The 22,056-nt window shown below is 29.1% G+C and overlaps 1 protein-coding gene across 1 annotated transcript; it reads right to left on the bottom strand.

Annotated features, from left to right (window-relative positions):
- Nucleotides 1-3,112: 3,112 nt before the first annotated feature.
- LOC129968946 (nucleoporin NUP42-like) lies at nucleotides 3,113-18,650 on the bottom strand. Its single transcript, XM_056083311.1, has 6 exons — nucleotides 18,203-18,650; nucleotides 14,251-14,458; nucleotides 12,430-12,598; nucleotides 10,135-10,221; nucleotides 9,063-9,111; nucleotides 3,113-3,564 (listed from the first exon to the last, which is right to left on the bottom strand). Exons 1-6 carry the CDS (start codon nucleotides 18,531-18,533, stop codon nucleotides 3,242-3,244), a joined length of 1,167 nt encoding a protein of 388 aa, XP_055939286.1. The 5' UTR covers nucleotides 18,534-18,650; the 3' UTR covers nucleotides 3,113-3,241.
- Between the last annotated feature and the right edge of the window lie 3,406 nt (nucleotides 18,651-22,056).

The raw sequence follows: 22,056 nt of genomic DNA, 5'->3' as shown, positions 1-22,056 counted from the left end.
ATTTTCGATTTCATTTCAATTGCATTAATTGGCATCGATGATAATTTTATTTTGTCTAATATACGTGCAATTAATTTCAAATGAGTGGAATTAATTGCCTTTGTCGCTATATCCTCACTGTTTATATTCAAGTTCAATTCCGAATGACATGTGCCGTTTACCTTTTGTCAATCTATACTTATATATAAAGCTCAATGTGTGTGTTGGCGCTCTACAGAAAAGTCCATTTGACCTACAGCTACCAAATTTGGTACGTGTATACCTTGGAGGTCGGGAATGTGCACCTGGGGTCCCTTTTTTTGAAATTTTAATTATTAATTGAAAACTAACTTTCCCGCCAAAAAAATCCTTTCATTTTCCACACCGCCAAATGAATAAGGCTTCAGTTTTTGTTTGTTTGTTTGTTTCCAACAGCAATGAGGCTCGGGCTAACATTTTTCGGCCGATTATTTCAAACGATTCTGTTTATTTTCTTAATGTTTTATGCATTTAAAATTAAACATTGTTAATGAATCGATCTTTCAGATTCATTCTGAAGTACTTTTGAATTAAAATAAAACAGATTAAAGGAAATTAAAAATTTCTAATCTACATAGCGTTATCCCAACTGGCGTAGAAAAATTCACGCATTTGCGTTACCGTAACTGGCGTTAAAAATTCACGCATGCTCATTGTATTCTGATTGTTTATATTTCAACGGAAGCGGACTCGATTTAAATTATTTTTAGGTTAGTTGTATGCTTTTGTAATTAAATTGTATTTATGTTAGTTTAAGTTCATCGTTTTTTAAGTAATTTTTTTAACCTGTTTCCGACCGATTATTTTAAACGATTCTGTTTATTTTCTTAGTGTTTGATGCATTTAAAATTAAAAATTGTTAATTAATATACCTGCTCAAGATGAATATGAAAAAATTTTGTTGACAAATTCTTGAGATATTACATAAATTATGGAAGATATTCTTTAGTGCCCATAAGGTTTAAATACTCAGTGACTTTGTTTTCAGTAATCATATTACAAAAAAAAGCTTTGTTTCAGTAAAAAATATTATTATATTAATTGCAGATTAATCATTTCCACTTTAATTTAAAGCATAAATTCTACGGGAGCTAACAGAAAATTGGAGAGATACAGATTACGTTATGACTGAAGGCCTTTATAATATTCTGCGTGAATTGAAATTTGAAGTTTTAAAATATTTTAATGAAGAAGCTATTAAAGTAGGAATAACATAAAATAGCTAATTATTAAAATTTTAACGAGCATTAAGATTGGAGAACCGGCTGGTCGCCAAAGGCGGCTAGTTTTCAAATAATTTTGAATCACAGAAACATATGAAACGATTTGTTTGTAAATTTTATTGCGTTCAAAATAAATGCTAATGATTGTACTATGCCTATAATCTTTGCGCAAGTGCAAGCAATAAACTTGCAAAGTTTTATAGCAATCCGATGAACAGTACGGCAGCGCAAAAAATACGAAAGTATTACAAAAGCATACAGTACAGGCCACATATGAACCAAAAGCTGACTTGCTTGTATTAAATATTTATCTTTTTTTTCCTACGATCTATATGCCACCGACTTTTCCACTGCATATGGGTAAATATACCTTTCTTATAATAAATAATTAATTTTCCTTAAATAACTTATATTGAAACACTTTCAAACTTATTCGGTTTCTCTAACCATCTAATGGATGTTTTACACGTTCTTAATTTGTCTTCTAAGTTCATAAAGATTATTGATATCATTTTCAATTCCTCAACAGATGACGCTATGGTTAGTCGAAGCGCTTTTGGTTAGCTTAGCATTTATTTCGATACCCCCCCCCCCGTCTCGAACTGCCGGGTAAGATGTAAATAACAAAAGATTAAAATTCCAAAAACGTAACTTCAGAATTTCAAAACCTTGTGAACACAGTAAATTTGAGTTGGCAGAGAAAAATGTATTGCAACTGATGGGTAAACATTAAAGACGTAAAAGTAAAGTTTAATTATCAGTTAATCGATTAATTACTTAAAATCTGATCCTCATACTAATGATCACGTTTAGAAAGAAAGAAAATTTAGTTAAGTTCTATAATAATATATAATTCTATAATAATAATAATCAACTTCAGCAACCAGCTTTACATCATCCATATTGATAGAATTAATCAAGTCGTGCCAATCAACTTTAAGGAACTACAGTAAAAGGAAGTATCATTTTAAATTAAACTTTCATAATAAGCATAAAGAATTCTAATTAGTCAGCAATAGCTGCAATTAGGCCTGTAAAGCGGCGAAATCAGTTCAAATGCTAAAACTGGGGGCTCTGCCAAGGTTTTATTTTACGATTTCCCTCAAAACTTTAGGATACCATTGACGACGTATTTAGGGATCACAAGCCTGTATATAAAATAAAAATTGTCGAAATACTACACTGATTATAGATAGGGAACTCCTTTTTTGCAATACAGAATGCACAGTGAAATAATGTTTTTGAAACTTTTCCCGAAAAAGTAAGAAGGTAGGAATCGAATGACATTGGCGATACATCTAAAGATCATGACCTTTCATGTGAAATAAAAATTTTCGAAATCGGTACGGTGGTTCAGTACGTACGATTTTCAGTATGTACGACTTTTCTCTATAAAGAATGCACAGTTATTGAAATTTCTTTCGAAAACGGAGGATGGTAGATGACTAATGACATTTATTAGTCATGAATTTCCATATGAGAATAAAATTAGCGAAATCAGACCAGTGTTTGGGAGGGGATACTAGTATTTTTGATTTTCATATTAATTTAAAAACGACTAAAAAAAGTATTTAAAATAAAAGAGTCTAATTTTTTAATGTTTTGTTTAATAAAAATGGTTTTTTTTTTTCATTCATTTTTGTATTTTTCAAACTCGTGCATGATGCTCCCCCCCCCTCTCTAAATGTAACTGTGTAAATAATTATTTGTTTTAGTATATTTAAATTCACCTTAGGGGTTATCAAAACCTTCCCAACCCCCCAATATGTGATATGGAAATTCTAGATATTTTCACACACAACCCCATTATATCCTTTTATTTGTCCCACTTTTCATTCGATACACCTTCTTAAAAAATAAATAAGCAATAATAATTATCCTAAATAAACTTTATTTACCTGTCAAACATAAATTTAACTTTCCATACATTTCCTAATTTACAAAAATACAAAATAAATATCATCACAAACTTTTGTTCGAACAGCTATAAAGAAATGAAATCAAAAGCACATCTCTTGTGGCGGAGGCACAGTTGGTATTTTTCCAAGAGTAAATGTAGAAGCAGAAAATTGCTCTTTGTCTGCACTTGTGAGTTTCTCCAAAGGAGTGTAAATACCGGAGTCCACAGCTTGAGAAGGCGGTTTAGATCCTGTTTCTGAAGGTAATTTGAAACTGAAGTTTGATGAACTAATTTTCATACCACTTTCACTTTGGGAGGGAAGTTTGAAGCTGAAAGATGCTGCAGTATTCTGCTGTAATGATGACTCATCGGCAAGCATATCTTCAAAAGGAGATTGACTTGATTTTGTAAACGAGAAGATACCTAAAATAAAAACATTATAATCTCAAGCCACAATGCATATTAACACAACAAGATACAATAAGTAAAATTAACAAATTTATAAAATAAAACCATCAATTTATTGTTTCTTATTCCGAGTTTATTATCATGTGAAAACATGATAGTTTGGTTTAAGGCTTTTGAAGCCTCAAAATGCACAGGCAAAAAATTGACGATTTATCGCTTTTGATGCATCAATATTGTTACAAATCTGTAATTTTGCTACCAGGCACGACTAGTGTCATCCTGGGAAAAACCGTTAAAACCTTTGTAAAATCTGTCCTGTGCGTCAATGACCCGAGAGCTTGGCAGCCATTTGGCGACTTGGCGACGAATTTGGCGAGTTTGGCGACTAAATGGATCATACTGGAAATTTCGAGAAGTTTCACGATCCATCCAGTAGGAACCGAAATACACACAGATACGCCCTGATTGGTCTGAAGATTCTAGCCCCGCCTCCCGGAACTATAAAAGACGGGCACTCTGAAGCTGCAGCGAAGTTGTGTGGGTCGTCAGAAGTTGTGTGTGAGAGGAGTTGGAGTCGCCGACAAGTAAAGAAACTGGAGGATTAGACAGCAAGCAAGCTGCTGAACTATAGCGATTAAATGCGTTACGTTATTATGATTGATCGACGGTATTTTGTTGTAGAAAAATTTTTGTAACAATATTTTGTTTTTAAGGCTATTAGAAAATGATAAAGAAGATTGTCACATTTCGTAACTTATCACCAACAAAAAGTTACAACTTCGAGCGAATGCCTTCCATGTACCAGTTTCTCCTGTCTAGCCAATAAAGGGAAAGGTCGTAAGAAGTTATCGTTAGGGGAAGCATAGAGAAGAAAATGGGAGTGAACGCGAAACAGCGAGGAGAGGTAAATGCAATGTTATATAAATTTTGGAGCTCGAATGATTTTGAGATAAATAAATAAATAAAAACATTTTTCTAAAAGTTGAAGATTGCACAATATAATAGTCACGTGATCATTCCAAACCAATTTAAATCGGATTTTCGCAAAATGAATAAATAAAAATAAATCTGACGAGATAACGTTCTGGAGTTTTGACGATTTTGTGATGGGGAAAAAACCATCGTTTTCTACATATCGAAGCATATGTCATCTGATAGTCACGTGATGATTGTTTAAAACCAGTTTAAAATGATTTTTCATGAAAAAAATTTATTTCCTGGGGGGGAAAAATTTAGAATTCGATTGATTTTGAGATGGTCAAAAACCATCGCTTTTCTAAATGTTTTTGATAGCAAAATATGTCATGTGAGAACATGATGTTTTCCTGCCGAATTGATACCACGTGACTTCAAAAAAATAACGTTCCCACATGATAACTTGAAATTTGCGACAGCAGATTTCAGTTTTATATACACAATCTCAGCTTCAACTAGACTGTTTATTTTTAGTGCGATCTTATGTACAGAAAACTTTTTTTTTAAAACAGATCATTTATAATCACTTCATGCTACAAAAATTCGACCATTCCACTCCAAAATCAAATGTCAATTCGGAAAAAGGTCAGAATTATCATTATGTGGTGTTGTAAGAAGGATGAATATCCAAACTAGTTTTAATTCCCATCATGGTCAATGGGATTAAATGGTTATTATTAGTACTAATCACGGTTATTATTAATAATAACTGGTCAATATGATAAAATGAGTAATCACTTTTACAGTTGTTATTAATAATAACTGTTTAATCACATTAATTATAGCTTCATTTCCACTGCGCTATTTTAAATGGGTGTTTAGTGAACGTGGCAGGAAATGGGAAGGTACAACTATAAAATGGCACCGAAGGGGGCGGTGCATTCTAACAAGGCTTTCACCGAGAAGGTTAGAGTGAAGCTGAAATGTAGCGCACAGATCGCTAAATGGGTGGGCAAAATAATATGGGTGAAGTGCTTGCACGCTATGGCATGTGTCGATCATAAATTATTAGTTTAAGAAAGTTAAGTCTGCCAAATAATTCAGGAATCCGCGAGTCACTAATTCCCTCAACGCAAGTCTTCTGTCCTCAAAGGATGAAATATTTTAGATTCGTAGCTAATTATCCAGTTAGCGACTAACCGGCTTCTATACTATCCAACATAGTTTTCTATTATCTTAATTAAATGAGGAAGGCAAGGCACAGCATTGGCAACTTTAGCAAGCCATTGGAGGCATTAAGGTACGGTGTTTCCATCCCAATACCGTGCACGAAGCACATCGTTGGTGAAATGGTGGAACCCGAAAATTATCTACTAACAGCTACCCACATGGGTCTTGACCAAGGGAAACGCCCAACCCACCCATTTGGCAGAGCAAACAGCGGCGGCTAATTAAAGCCGCGGAATAAAGTAATTTACCCATGAGATTATCTGATGGATAATGTGAATATTAATTGGATCAAGTATGAATTGATCTTTTGATGGATAATGTTTAAAGTTAAGTTGGAAGGACTGCGTAAGGATGCAATCAAATACATAATGGTCTGCGGTGACACAGTATAGATTGTCAGTGATGCCAAATTTTCGAAAGTAAGATGGAAATCTTCCATCGCCAGAGAGGAATTGGATAATAAATGGATGGTATGATTTCCTCCTGGTGGAGTCTGTAGGGATGTATTGATGGGTCTGAGGACCTTTAGTGGTAGATGCCCAGGCATTGGAGGCAGGTATGCGTCTGCTACGATCCTCCTACGTGCCGTGTGCAAAATACAAGTTGTGACGGAAAAGAGCAGCGTTCTGCTCGTTGCTCATTGTCTCCTCAAATGTTGCTGCTGTTCCTATTATAACTGTACAGTACATACAACTTTTGTAACTTGTTCTTGGGGTATGCTTAGTTTTTTTTTTAAGTTGTACCACAGTGAAGATTTCAAAATGGATGATAAACGAAAAAATTTGTAGTGACTACAAAAGAGAAATTACGCGCTATACTAACAGCAAAAAATATAATTTCGTCATTACTATATACAGGGGGGGGGGGCGCTGAAAAAAACACGAGCAGAAATTGAAAAGTGGCGTGTTGCAAAAGCTAGTGGAAGTAGAATAAAATTAAGAAAATCCACTGCTGAAAGGTAAGCATAAAGAAGTAGAGGGAGCTTTATTTTTATGGCATGAACACTTAAGAGTTTTAATATAAACTTTGCCTTCTGGTGGTAGTCAAAGAAATGAGTTCATAGAACTTTGGCCTATCCAGCATTTTTGTTACCTGACTTATCCTTCCACCACATTAGACCGGATACTCGGAAGTGTACTGTATTTGGTAATTTAAAGTACAATTCCTAAATAGATTTTGATGCACGACGCATTTGACGCAGTAAGTCTGATTCAAGCAGTGCCACAATGGAATGCTAATATAACGTTTCACAAAGTAAGTCTGATGAACAGCACTGCCATCATGGGATGCCAATGAAACATTCGATGCAGTAAGTCTAAATGAAGAACACTGCTATAAAGGGATGTCAATAAACATTTGACAAAGTACATTCTGATGAATTTCATTGTCACAATGAGATACCAAGAAATATTTGATGCAGTACATTATGAATGAACAGCACTGCCACAATGAGTTGCCAATGAAATGGTTTTCTAATATATATCAATCTACAATGGAGGACATAAAGTTCGTTTTTAGATAGGAAAATTTCAAGTTCGAAACCCAGTTCCACGAAAAATTGTCATAAGCAGACCTAGTGTATATGTAATCCATTGTTACATGTCCTGCTGCTAGTGCAGCATGGAAGTTTGGAGAGGAAATTGTCGGATCAGACACCATCCTCATTATCTGAGTACAGTTGAAAATTACAAGATCCATCCCAAATTAAACTTCATGTTACTTGTTTGTTGTTGCAGAAGTCTAACTCAACTAAATCCGATATAGTATAGCCCTACTGGGTAAACATTCTGACAGTATACCAGCAATAAGTATAACCAACCTGCCATAATGGTTCCATACCTAGAAAGAGAATACCAAATGATATCCAAAAGAAAAGAAATATTTACTGCGAGAAAGAATTGAAAGCTTGTGAAAATGGTATCACAATTTCTTTTCACTTATAATGTTTCATCACCATATTTTTTTATTTGAAATCATAAAGTTCACATATCTAGGAGAGGAAACCTTATTAAGTTTGCCTTGAAATCAAGGATGTTAAATACTTATGAAATTTCTCTTCTAGTGATTGAAAAATATCCCAAACAACTGATGTTATTTTGTAATAGGAAAATAGGGTCAATTCGTTTCAATAGTTCCGCCAAGTAGACGTAATTGATATTCTTCATTCTCCATTTCATATAAAATATAATATTATTTTATACTCTTCAGTTTCAGACAGTTTACTTTATACAGATCATTGTCCTGTCTTGAGCAACATTAGGGCTTTTTTAGTGAGGGCCTCATCATTTTAACCACTATCAAATTACAAGAACTAGACATATTTCAGTACCCTTAAATGCAGATTAATTTAATTAAACTGTGATTCCATGCATAAAGCACTGGCTAGTAATATATTTAAGAAAATGATTGATTTCAAGATTCTATAATAATTATTAAAAAAAATTTAAGACTAAGCAGTAAAAATAATCAAAATGAAAAATCCTTTACTTTTAGTTTTATTTTCTGAATATTATAGTACTAATAAACAAATGTTTAAAAAAAATTTGTTTATTAAATTGGTCATTTTGTTGATATATTTAATATAATGAGAGCCAATAGAAATGACAATTTTTTGATGACAGAAAATTTATCTTAAAATATAATTTTATTATGCTGTGTGTCAAAATATCAAAATTGCATTTAATCCAAATTGACCCATTGCGTACTAATGGGATTAAAAACAGAAATCAATGTCCTATGAAAACAAGACATCTGCATTTTTTTCATATTTTTATGGCCATAAAAATATAATTCAAAGAAAGAAAAATGGCTATGTGCAAATCATATAAGGCCCATACATATGCTACTTCACTGATAATATACTAAAACAAATCCATGAATCATGACAACTTCATTAGCTGGTACAATGACAAGGAAATTACTTTCCTTTTTTATTTTTTTTTTTTATCAAAAAGGTTATTTATATATGTCTATTACAGAGACATATAAGAGCAAACCATAATTATAAAATATAAATAATTGGCCAATCAATAGATTTTTTTATATGTAATAAGTCAGTTTTAATTTTCTTTAAAACATTTCTGTCGTTGTATAAATCCAATTAAAATATTTTTTTTTAAATAAACAGAAATAATTTTTTTCCTAAAAACGGGAAAAGATGTAATTAGTAAAAATATTTATCTACAGTCCCACCCACCAGCCCCAAAAAAATATTTATGTGTAGAATAAAGTCAACTTCAGAAAAGATATTGAAAGCAATATATCTAATTTTTTTTTTCCTAAGGTTGTACATTTTACTTGAGTCTTCCAATAGATTTACAGGATTTAATATTTCTATAATATTATATCTAATATATTAAGAAACTTACCATCAACTTCATTTTCAGCACTAACATCTTGTCCTGAGCGATATTTTTCCTATAAAACCATAGTTTTAACAAATTACTGAATGAAGCAGTTTAAATATACAAATTACATTTCAACCACATTCAATGAAACAGAATTTTCCATATTTTGTTGGTTCTGTATGAAATTGAATAATACAAAGTTAAAAAAAAAAAAAATTGTCTATTATATATATATATAACCAATCTAAAGTAAGAAATAGTTTGAAAACGAAACTAAAATGAAAACAAAACAAGACAGTTTTGAAATCGCAACTAAAAATTATTTCCTATTCAAACTAAAACCAAAAAAGGAACAGGAAAAAACTTCATAGTATTTAGTCATATGGTTTCATAGTGTGTGTGCGTGTGTGTGTGTGGACAATTGGACTAAAAATTGGACTTTTCTAGAGATTTATCAAAAGTAATTTATTAATAAATTTAATTCAAACAAAATATAATATAAACACTAGTATGGATAATTTATATTTTGCACAGAAAAACTCACCTATAACTTCAATGTAATACATATGCATAGGTAAAACTGGATGTGATTGCAAAACAAAATACAAACTTTATCATATAATAATAAAATTTCTTGAGGGAAAAGAAAATCTTTTTTTTTAAAGTAAATCTGAAATAAATATAAAATAAACCATACTAATAACGTTCATTTGAGCAGCACTTTTTTTTTTTCAAACAACTCAGCCAAATATAAAAAAAAGGACCAAAAACAAACTTTGAAGATATGTACCTAAATATTGATAATGCATAGCCAATCAATGATCTGAATATTTGAATTTATAATACATTAATAATGTAATGTATCTTTATTTTTGTAAAATAAATTAATTTCCTAAATAATAATTTCTTTTTTTTTAAAATTGCAAATGCATGATATTACAATAAAACCATTTGAAAAATTATATATCTTAAATATTTTAAATCTAACATATTTAATATTAAGTTATTTATTTGCAAAAGCAAAATTACTACTACTAATTAATTAATAAATTAACATGAAAATTTTGAAAAAATTAATTTTATAAGAACTTACAATAACAGACATCAATTCCACTGATGGATTTTTCAATTGATTTCTTCTAGTATTAATATTTTGCAGTGCTTTTTCTACAGATTCCACCTGAAATAAAATAAGACCCAAAATAGATTTCATGAGTTTCTAAAAGCTAATGATTTTACATCAATGCCTGATTGGTGCAGAATGAAAAGGTAAAAAGCCCTAAAAAATTACAATATACTATAAAAATAATAAATATATACCCAAACATGTATAATCAAGCATTATATTTTACAAATGAATCAATTGAAAATGTTTATTTATTAAAGGCAAGTTCTTTTAAGGGTAGAATTCTTAATAAATTGGTATATTTTTAACAAGGCTTGATTATGATATCTAGTTACAGAAATTTAAAGAATAAGGTTCAGACATATAGCAAATCACATCACATAAGATAATTTATAAAGTAGAGGGAAAATATTAATTTCATTTGATAGAAAAGAGGAACAGAAATTTCTAGGGATGAAAGGAACTACATTCACTGCAATTTACAAATATGCAAGTTCAAAGAAATGTCCATAATTGAACAGTTTTAAAAAACAGCCCATATACCTTAACACAATGCATGATTTCACATTTTTACACAGTATATTAATAAAATACACAGTTGAAATACAACTGGAATTTTTGTTTGTCAAATTTTAAACTACTGAAAGACAGAAATACAAATTCAAGTGATTTAAGATTTAATAATGCAAGTGCAGCAGTATTTCAATAAGCAATTAGTTTTCTCAGATTCAGTTCAGTTATATGTTCTGAAATTTTATATTATCTGCTCTTTTATGAGTCAAAAACTATGAAAAAACATGTTTCCATCTTGCTTGTTACTATGGACGACCTCCCTCCACCCCCCCCCACACACACACACACTCATAATTTCAATGGACACTAAGGCAATGTAATAAAACAACTCTCACTCTTAGTTCCAGTATGTATAGCTTTTTAACATATCAAAGGTGTGACATCAACATTGTGCATTTAAAAGGAATTAAATTTATTATGTTAGTAATTTGTGCTTCATTTCATCATATTCCCCTTTTGCTATTGGTTATAATGAGCCTTTCTTACACCTATCATATGACATTTTGGAGCATGTACATTTCTATGCAAAAAAGGATAAAAATTACAAAGTAAAATTTTTAAGATTACACATTCTAAAATTCAAATATGTAATATTATTGTCTATTATTATTTATAAAGTTGTATAGATAATATCATGTTTATTATAAAAACATAAAGTTTGATTGTTTCTGTTGATTTTGGAACTTCTGCATCACACTGCTCAATCAATATTTTATGAGTCACAGTTTTTAAGTCAATCATACTCATAAACTTGCAGGCTCTGACATATATTATATATTTACAACAGTTGTATACTTTTCTGCATTGTTAAGCTAACTGCATAATCCCTACACACTTTCAGAAGATTTTGCACATACACAGAATGTAATCAATAAATAGTATGCAAAAACAGATGAAAAAGATATTGATCTGTTACTATTGATGGGAGGAGGAGAAGCACATATTAATGATGGCAAAGAGAAAGGAGGACATGAAGTTTAAAATGCCAGAAAAAGAAATAGCAAATAAAACATTAAAGATGACTATAGAACATGGTGGACAGTGATATTCAAGAGCAAAATCAATTAGAACAAAACAAAAGATACAAACTTCATCTCATTACATTCAAACTTTATCTTTCATTTTATAAGTGATCTTTACATAACTTTCTTTACTTTAACAATACTAATTATTAACAGCAAGTTATAACATCAATCACTTTCAGTCTCTCTCTCTTTATACACAAACACACATGCATTATTATTACAATTCATCTCACAGTAATTTTGGGTTAATGTTATTTATACTGCTCAATCTTAAATGCATATGTGTAGATATGACAGAAACAACTCTATTAGATATGACAAAAAAAAACTATTAAAACTTAAATTTTGTTTTTTCAGATTACTAGAAATTTTTTCACGCAAGATACAAACTGCAACTATACAAAAAGAATCCTTCCTTTCTATTCTTACAAAGTATAACAAAGTAGAATAAGAAATAATAATAATAATGCTACTTTTGACACTATGAACTATCATTTAGCAAATACTATAGCATACAAAATGCAATGTCTTTAAATGTAACAAACAATAAACTAACTCAACTGAAAAATATACCATAGTGATTAAAAGTCTGCAAATCCAAAAGATGTTAATTCAAAAACTTTAAATAAATTTCCAACCCAAAACAAACCAAATTGATACTTACATATGAATCATAAGTATTATTTTCTCTAGCTTTATATGCTTCATATCTTAATTCCTCAGGGGATATATCAGTAAATCCTGGGAAACTAGATTTTTCTTGCATAGGAGAATAGCAGGTAAATGGCCACTGAGCACCCAGTTCCCATGCTTTTATATCCTCTTTGATCAATCTATAAATATACATTATTCATTTATTTTTCAAGAAAAATTAAAAATATGCAGAATAACCATACATATTTTACTTTCAAAATGAATTTACCTATATTTTTTTCAATAAGCAAGAAAATTAAAAATAATAGTTAAGCAATCCAAACTCCCTAAATTAAGGAATCTTGATGGAAAAAATAAAACTCCTTACAACATTAAGATTTATATCTCTTCCAATTACTTGCCAGATTGCCAAACTTGTCTTCTGCCTTAGTAATAAAGCTAACCATGAAACATGTTTATAATAAAACACAACAAAGCAAAATTGCTGCTAGAGATCCAGTAAAGTAGCACTTCGGAAGAGTGAGACTCTTAATGGTTTAGTAGCTCTATACATATTTAAAATTTATACAGTGCCCCCTCCCCAAAGTTATTGAATATTAAGAAAAGCAGAAAGAAAAAGTTTCCTATAATTTAATAAGTATGAATTATTCACATTTCAGCTAGCCAAATGTAAAGTTAATCTTTTTTATATTTTTCATTGTCATATAATGGAGAAAAAAACTTATGTGAATCCCATTTCCATTAGAAATATTTGCCTAAATTCTAATGAATGAATAAGAAAAATCAGCATTAATTAAGTAATAGCTCAAAAGAAGTTCTAAATGTAGAACAGTTTAATGAAAATTTTTAAGCAAATTCCATTTTTTTTTTTTTTTTTTTTTTTTTTTTAATTATTCCATCCATGACTTTTGGCTTTGAGGGCTTTTGAAATATCTGGTGATAATCCAATATATCATGATAATCCAAGAATTTCATCTGAGAGCATTTCACAACTTGTTTGTTGCATTTCCAAGAATACCAGTAACTGTAGAACATGCTGTCTTACGATTCGAGATGATAGCTGAAAGTAATGGTTGTCATGCTGAATAGGTTTTATAGTAATAAAATTTGTATTTAAAAAAAAATGGGCCTCTGGAACAAAGAATTTTTCCCCCACTCAAACAAATTTCTTCCATTATGTCCTAAGTAAAATTTTATAACTTTCTGAACAATAGTATCATCTATAGACAAATTTAAAGTAAGGTCACTTAGTTATCGACTTTCTGTATATATCACAGTTAATTTGTATTTTCTTATCTCAAACATCTCGTACAAAACACAATATCAATTATAAATATAATTTTGCTAAAGAAACTAAAGTCAAATTCATTCAAGTCAAAAGTTTTTAAAAAAATATATTCACAATGCATTCTTTTTAGAAATAATATGCAGAACAACGAAAAAAGATAAATGGAAATAGAAGAAGGTGCATATAGTCCCTTCATTAAAGAAGATAGATGCAAATAATCACATAAATATTTCTATTGTTTCTACCAAATTCTTTTTAAATGTTTTCAACTGTTTTTTTTTGTTTTGTTTTTTTGATATTTCAGCTATTCTAATTTTCTCAATTTTTACTCAAAAAAAGCAACTTTTAGCAAGGGAATCATTTTGAATACCTAGTTGATGTAATTAGTGCATTTTCTATTAAAAATGTAAAAAATTAAAAATACTATAATTTAAATAAATAATTTGACACAACTTTATACATCCATTATTTATATTTCTTTAAATACTTCGTAAATATTCTCAGCTCAAAAAGCAGAAAAAATTCCAATAAATCAGTTCTTACTCAGCATAGACCAAATTTTGGTCATTCATACGTAAATCAACAGGATGATCAGTTCTTTGTAATTCTGGATCTCTGAAGCTGAAATTTACATTACTCTTTGGAGTGCTGGTATTAAAAAATTCTTCTGTATTTCTTTGTTGAGTCCTTTGTCTTCTATAATCATCAGATACCCATGAATGTTTATTCTGGACAAATCTGTTGGTTTGACCTAGAAAATAAAAAATTAAACTGTATTAATATATTTTTATTTAAACAAAATAACCTTCAGAATTATTAGACATAATAATATTAATTTACAAATACTATTTACTCATTATTTCTGACATTTTAGTCTTTTAACATAGTATATCAAAAGAGACACATCGGTCATAAGAAGTATCATTTTAATCAACATCATTAACCCTTTCAAGGAAGAAAGCAGATGAGACTAATTTATCTTTCATTTCAAAAATGATTTTAATGAGTGTACAAATGTATAAGAACTCTTGTCTATATCAGATAATAAAGCACACTTTTCATAAATAAATCAAAAAAATTAATCCCTGGATTTGAAGGTTAATGCCTGAAGATTCTTAAGCTCTTAAAAGTGTAGTTTTAAAATGTAGCAACTGCCTTTGGAAGGGTTGATGTATGATTTGAAAAAATACAAAAATCACAAGTTAACTTATTTTGGACAATGGCTTACAAGACAATAGCAAAAAAAAAAAAAAAAAAAAAAAAAATCTCCAACAAAACAAAAAAAGATATTTAAACAGCCAATAGTGTTATGGTACTTCAGGTGAGTAAAAGTTAACAAGTCAAGTCTTTCAAATATATGCAATTTCTGGAAGAAAATTGTTTGGAACAAATTGTTTAGTTAATTTCTTCCTAAAAATAAAATTTCAAATAAAGTGGCTTTTCTTCATTCCCTTCATTTAATTCTTTAAAAAAATAAATAGTGAAAAAAAATGATTTTATTCTGCAAAATAAGATCAATGGTCCATGGGCATAACAAATTTTGAAATAAATGTTCTTATAATTCTTAATAGTACCTGCAATCTTCATAAGCACCTAGGACTTATATTTCTGTATCATTGAGAATTTTTATATCACTAGTACACATGTTTCTTATAAATACAAAACAAAGTAATAAGATATTTAGAGCTTTTATGCAATATTAAGAAAAATATAATATAAATGCAAAAAGGTGGTAGATCGCCAACACGGTAGTAGATTGTAGTAAAAATTATCTGCTTTATGTTCAAGTATGTCTTCACTTATAAAATATGTTCAATCACATTATTTTGTTATATGCATGAAGTGAAACTTAAATCACGTCAAGTTGTAATTCTAAAAAACTTCTTACACCTTAATATCTTTATCTGTCCATTGCAATTCATGAAAAGCAAATATAAATATTACGAAGTTCTGATCATTTCCTATTCAAATTAAATGACATAAATAAATTTCATAATAGTATGTTTATTTAGCTACAAATAAATTGAATGAAATAACTAAATAATAATTTTTTTTTTTTAATTTCAGCCCATATTTTTAATACACAGCTTTAAAAACTATTTTGAAATACACTCCTTTAAGATATATAGAAATAAACTAAAAAAAATCAATAATATAAATAGTAACATCTTTAAAATTTTAAATTTAAATTATAAAATACAATTTAAATTAAAATATAAAACAACAAAGTTTTAAACAATTCCAAACCTAATACATTCAGAATTATTATTTTAAAATGATACTTTCCAGACAATGATATTTCAGTCTTGTTTCATTTGGATTTAAGATAAACTAATTTATGAGTAATATTTTCCGTTTAATTCACATTTTTACCAAAACAGCTGACAAAATCTTTACACTCAATAATCTAATTAAATCTACAACTTCTTAAAAGAACTTTAAATAACTAAGGATTTTTTTTTTTTTAAATTTATCTTATGTGATCCCTCTCCAGTATCATTCTTAAAAATATAGATTCTTACTATCAGCCTTACAGTAACATTCTTATCTCCCATTTCTAAAGCAGACAAAGTTATCCAATGCAAACCCTTGTTTAGGGTCAATTGATTACTTACCAAAATAAAGGATGTATTTATACAGTTAGCAATAAATTACAGAAGAAAGTATTTACAAAGAGGTATACATACATAGGACAGTTAATGCCTACAATTCACAAAGTGTATATAAATATCTGGTACAATTCAGGAGTTAGGATATCTTTTCTCATTTTGAACTACAAACCACTTTTAGATAAATAATTATGAAAAATGTTAATTTAATCTTTTATATGTAATTTAGTCTCAACAGTTACTTCAGCAAAGAATATTTAAGCTTCAAATTTTGACATATGTAATTTGTAGATTATTAGAACCGTACGCAGCTATGTGCAATGTACCTACCAAATTTACTTCCCATTAATCTAAAATTTTAACTTTAATTAGATAAAACATCAATTAATCCAATAATATGCTGCTGAATCAAATGACAGAATTCCATCGAGACAAATATTCTGCTCTATTGTTAGTAAAAATAAATCTTTAATAATAATAATTTTTTTTTAAATGGACATTCAAATTTTAATTAGAATTTTATACAATACAAATAAAGAAAGATTTTGATAACTTTCCCCCTGATAATTTGCTATTTTTTTTAATAAAAATGATTTTTGCACTACTTTAGAATACAAAATATTACCTTTTGAATGATATCAATTTTATTTAAAGTTTAATAATTTTTTTAAGTTTAATAATTATTTTCAAATATTTTCTATAAAATTTGCATTAATATTTTTCATTATTGTAATGAAATTCAAACTGTTGTCAACAAATATTTAATATAGCAATAATTAAAAATTTAATAGCAAGTTCTTCTTTCATTATTAAAAGGAAAGAATTAAAAATGAAATCTTGCTTAGAAGATAATGCCATTATGTCTTTGGCAATGTCATTGTCCTTCTTATTCTACATCATTCGATTTGCAGTGAAATTAATAAACATGGCACATTAAGTACTTCTATTATGCATACTAGAAAATAACTTGGGTATATTGAATGATTGTACTTATTATTTTTTAAATTTTAATCAACATACTTCAATTCAACTAGTATTTGAATATGCTCACATAATACAAATTTATTATACTTCGCCAATTTAATGTTGAAACCAACAATACATAAGGAATAAAAAAAATTATTTATAATAATGCATAAATAATGTGAAACTAGATACTTGATAATGTACGCTTGACTTAATTCAAATAAGAGAGTTCATGCACATAAAGCCAAAAGATACAAGGCAACTAAATATACAACTTAAACTTATATTTCAATTCCAAAATGATAAATTCTTTGCTAATGGAACATAAGTATCAAATAAAGTGTAAGAGATTCGATGAAATCATAACAATCACTATCCTTGATGAACCAACAGGTTGTCAAAGGCAGCCAATTATAACAACTAAGATAAGATGCAGTGCATCTTATATAAAAATGTGTAAAATATTTTATTAAAAATACTTATAATTAGGAAAAATTAAGCAAAATTCTTCGGAAAAAATAAGTATATCTTTTAAGCTCTAATATAAACTTCTTTGGTGAAGTTTTAAGACATCATATTTAAAAAGAAAGAAAAAAATATTTCATAAACAAGATTTATTCAAAAATGAAATTAATAAGAATTTAGTGTGTTAATATTAGGATCTAATAACTTATATAAATCAAAGGTATAAATATTGCTTACATTTAAATAATAAAATTTCAAAACGCACAATTTTAGAACTTGGCACTATTGAAATAACAATATGACGAGAAAAGGTATACATATCACATTAGAAAAAAAAATGTAGTTTTTATAACCTTCACTTTCAAAAAAGGATCCACTTAATTTTCCAAATATAATATGTTCCTTGCAAAAAAGGTAATTGCCGTAAAAGTCAAACAAATACACAGAATACTAACCATATGAATCACTTTCATAAGCGCCGGGTCCGTATCTTTCTGACTGATATCTTCTTTCAGACGGAAAATTTTGGTTATAATTTGATTGATATCGATTGTCACGTGGAGTATAATCATTTCTTCTGTCATAGTTATAAGAGGGTCTATTTTCATAAGCATTGTAATTCCTTCTATTATATCCATCATTATATGAACCTCGATTACTATATTCATTGTAACTACTCCTTCTAGGTGTTTCTTCTTGATAAGATGACTCTGGGTCTGCATGCTCATATCGACATCTCTCTCCAAAACGGCAATAACCCTGTAAGTAATATCTACAAATAGTCATGTTTGAAAAGTATTCTGCATTTCTCGCTTCCACACACGAGGAACATTCAAAAAATGTAAATAATAATATTATAGGTATTGCCAAAACGAAATAACAAAACTTTGCCAAAAAAGAAAAAATATTTTCAAACAGGCGCCTCAATCTCAGGAGACACCCGAGCACAAGTAGAATGTGATTGGTTAGTTCGATCACATGACTTGAAAACCGCCAAATTCGTTTTCCGCCAATTTTACAGTAACCTATTTTTATCTGCGAAGCGGTAAGCATTGTTCCGTATTGCAAGGATAAGGAATAAGCATAGAAATCAAATGTGCGTTATGCGGCGCTGAAATTTATAAATAAACACAGTTATTTTAAACGCATTTTATAAAAAAACAATTCATGATATTTTCTTTTCAAATATAGAAATAAGAGCTTCTGCCTGTGAAGTTATTGCCTTAAGTTCCGAACACATATGTTAAAATGGATCCAGTGAGAGTTTTGTAAATCTGTGCATTTCATTTCTATTGAAAGACAACATTTATAAACCTATATACAGTTCATAATATTTTCTTTTCAAATATAGAAATGAAAGCACACTTAGAAACATTTAGCAGACCCTGATTTCTTATATATCATCTTTATTATAAGACAGATGTGAGTGTAAAATTTTAATCAACTGAATTACAAAACAAAATATTACGGTACTGATATCTATTTCCAAATTAATTTCGCCAAAATACGCATCTAATTGCCAAAAGAAAAGATAAATAGCCAATAGAAGATTTTACATGACGTATAGTTTGAAATCATGTGATCGAACTAACCAATCACATTCTACTTGTGCTCGGGTGTCTCCTGAGATTGAGGCGCCTGTTATTTTCAATACTCCTGTCAGCAATGATTTTCACTAAACTTCAGTACCTTTGCAACTTTCCAATAAATTGCAGAATGTAAATGAAAAATATCAAGATTTTATGTGTATTTTTCATTTTCAGAAAGAATCCTGTACTATTTTATTTAAAGATGTTATTTTTTATTAAACATAATGTTTTTAGTTGTGATGTGTTATATGAAATGAATCATTGAAAAAAACATAGGAAAGCTACTAGTACGATTAAAAATTACTATCACACAGATGCATAAACAGGTAGATAGATAATGCATAGGCATTCTTTGAGAAAAATTCATGACATAACATTCGGTGCACAGGCATGCTATGGGTACAAGCAATGACAGATTTAAGTATATTGCGATTGTGGCCCTAGACAGTGCACATTATGAGGCCCCTCTTTTAATAAGACTGTTAATTTAGTTTTACATTTTAAGGCATTTTTAACTTATTAATTATTTATTTTATACCAACGTTTTTTTTAAATTTATTTTATCCAGTCTTTGAATAAATATTTGTTTTTATTTATCTATCATGACTCCAGAATGCCTAGCATCCACATTTGTAGTTTGTAAACAATATTATAGAGCAAATATCCGCTTTTATGAATGTTCTAATAACCAAACGAACGTGAATAGGACCGTACTTGATTGATTATTGTACTTGATAAAATGTTAATATTTTATCATTCATTTTGCATTTTTATTTTTTTACAAGAAAAATAAAGTATTTTAATCGCAATACTTGCAGCCCTTCTCAGCCTAGAGGTCCAAGGCACCTTCTAATCTGCCTAGTCGGGAATCTGCTTCTGGGTGTAAGCAGACCAGACTGAGATAAGAAAAGTGAAGCCAATCTCAAATATTATCAAACTACAATATTTTAGATTAGTAGTGTGTTTTTGCTTCGAAACCTCTTGCCCCCTTTCCCTCTACCACAGTGAATGACCAAAGTGAAAAAAATTTAACATTTGTTATGAAATACAAAACTTTACAGAGAAAACATAAAAACCTGGAACCAGTTGAAGATACAAGAAATAGATATCGAAATTTTAAGCATACAAAATGTATCCTATAAAAATAAGCAACAAACATAATTCTATTGAATCATATTTAGGATTATTCGGCTGGGCATTATATGTAAACATCGTGGAAACTAATGCCGGAAAATAGTGTAACAATGCTATTAGACCATTTGTGCTAACAGTTATATGTCCATAATGTTTAATACCTGGAATTCCTTATTTAATTAAGTTACTCTTAGAATGGTATTTTTAAGGTGGATTAAAGTATAAGCTTGATCCTTTATTCGCTAAATTTTATGGAGCAGAGTGCATACTTAGGCATATTGACAACTGAATTTAATAATATATGGCAAGGTACAAGCGAACCTATAAGCAATAGATAAAGTAAGAAATTCAACTAGGTTCTATAAAGTCAAGCAGCTTTCATTCTCTTGCATCATATTCAGGATTATGTATGAGAATACTGTGAAATATCGAATACTTTTTTCCTTCTGATATCAATTAAATGATTCCTAATAGCAAAATAACGCCATATGGCGTTTTTTTCTGAAATAAAGATTAAAACATATTTTTATTTAAAACCAATATTACTGGATTGATATGGTTTTGAAACATGAACAGTTAGAAGATTCCACTCTATAAAAGACTCGTAGAATTCTCAGAAATAGCAACTAATTACCAGTTTTTTCACATATGTAAGTGTTAAACATTTCTGTGACTGTACCTGTTATTCAAAGTTTCGCTGTTTTATTTGCATCTTAATTTTCGTTTTTTTTTTTTGTTTTTTTTTTGATAATGTAGAACTATAGTTTGATTTTACAAATTGCGTTCATTAAGCAAATTGGTGTATACTATCAAAAGATTCCCACGTATAGCAGCGATAGCTCCACCTCGGGTTCAAATTTTGAGCTTTGGTCTTGATAAAACAGAAAATTCAATTTTTTATAAAGTTTTTATCATTTGCACTGGATTCTATCAAAATTCTTAGAAAACATAGATAATGATGTGCTTCACATATCATATTTCTACTAATAGCCAAGATAGAATGTGAAAATCTAAATGTAAAATTATTAAACCACAGTTATAAATTTTCTAATAATAACTTTAATCTTTCGCTTTAATCGTAAATTTCTTAAGAAAATATTAAATGTTAATATTTTTTCTTAATTTCTACACTTGTATCCTCATTTTATGGCCTTCAACTTGAGTATATGTATGAAAAAAACCAGTACAAGTGCTTTATAACATGATTTATTGATCTAAATCCAATGGGATAAGGAAAGGGGGTCAAGGATAATGTTGATACCACAAGCAGATTTAGAATAATACAATAATGTGCTTATATCTTTTAAAATGAAACTGTCTCAAAAGGTTGAAAAATAACGAAAGGCCAAAAGCACCATTTATATTTAACCTCAGTTAACACCAGCGGGCAAAAAAATATTGCTATGGGTGTATGTTACTCTCATAACACCACTAACTAATAAAAGATATATTGTCCTGTTTTCAATAATCTTTTATCAATTTACCTCTATATATTTGCACAGGAAGATTTTCTTTGAAATTTAATCTATGCAATGTGATGTTTTCCAATTAACTGAAGACACATTCATGAAACATCATATGAATCA

Source organism: Argiope bruennichi, chromosome 5 (genome assembly GCF_947563725.1).
Source record: "Argiope bruennichi chromosome 5, qqArgBrue1.1, whole genome shotgun sequence".
Classification (NCBI taxonomy): Eukaryota; Metazoa; Arthropoda; class Arachnida; order Araneae; family Araneidae; genus Argiope; species Argiope bruennichi.
Note: the sequence above shows the minus strand (reverse complement) of the source record. Positions and strands in the feature narration are given on the sequence as shown.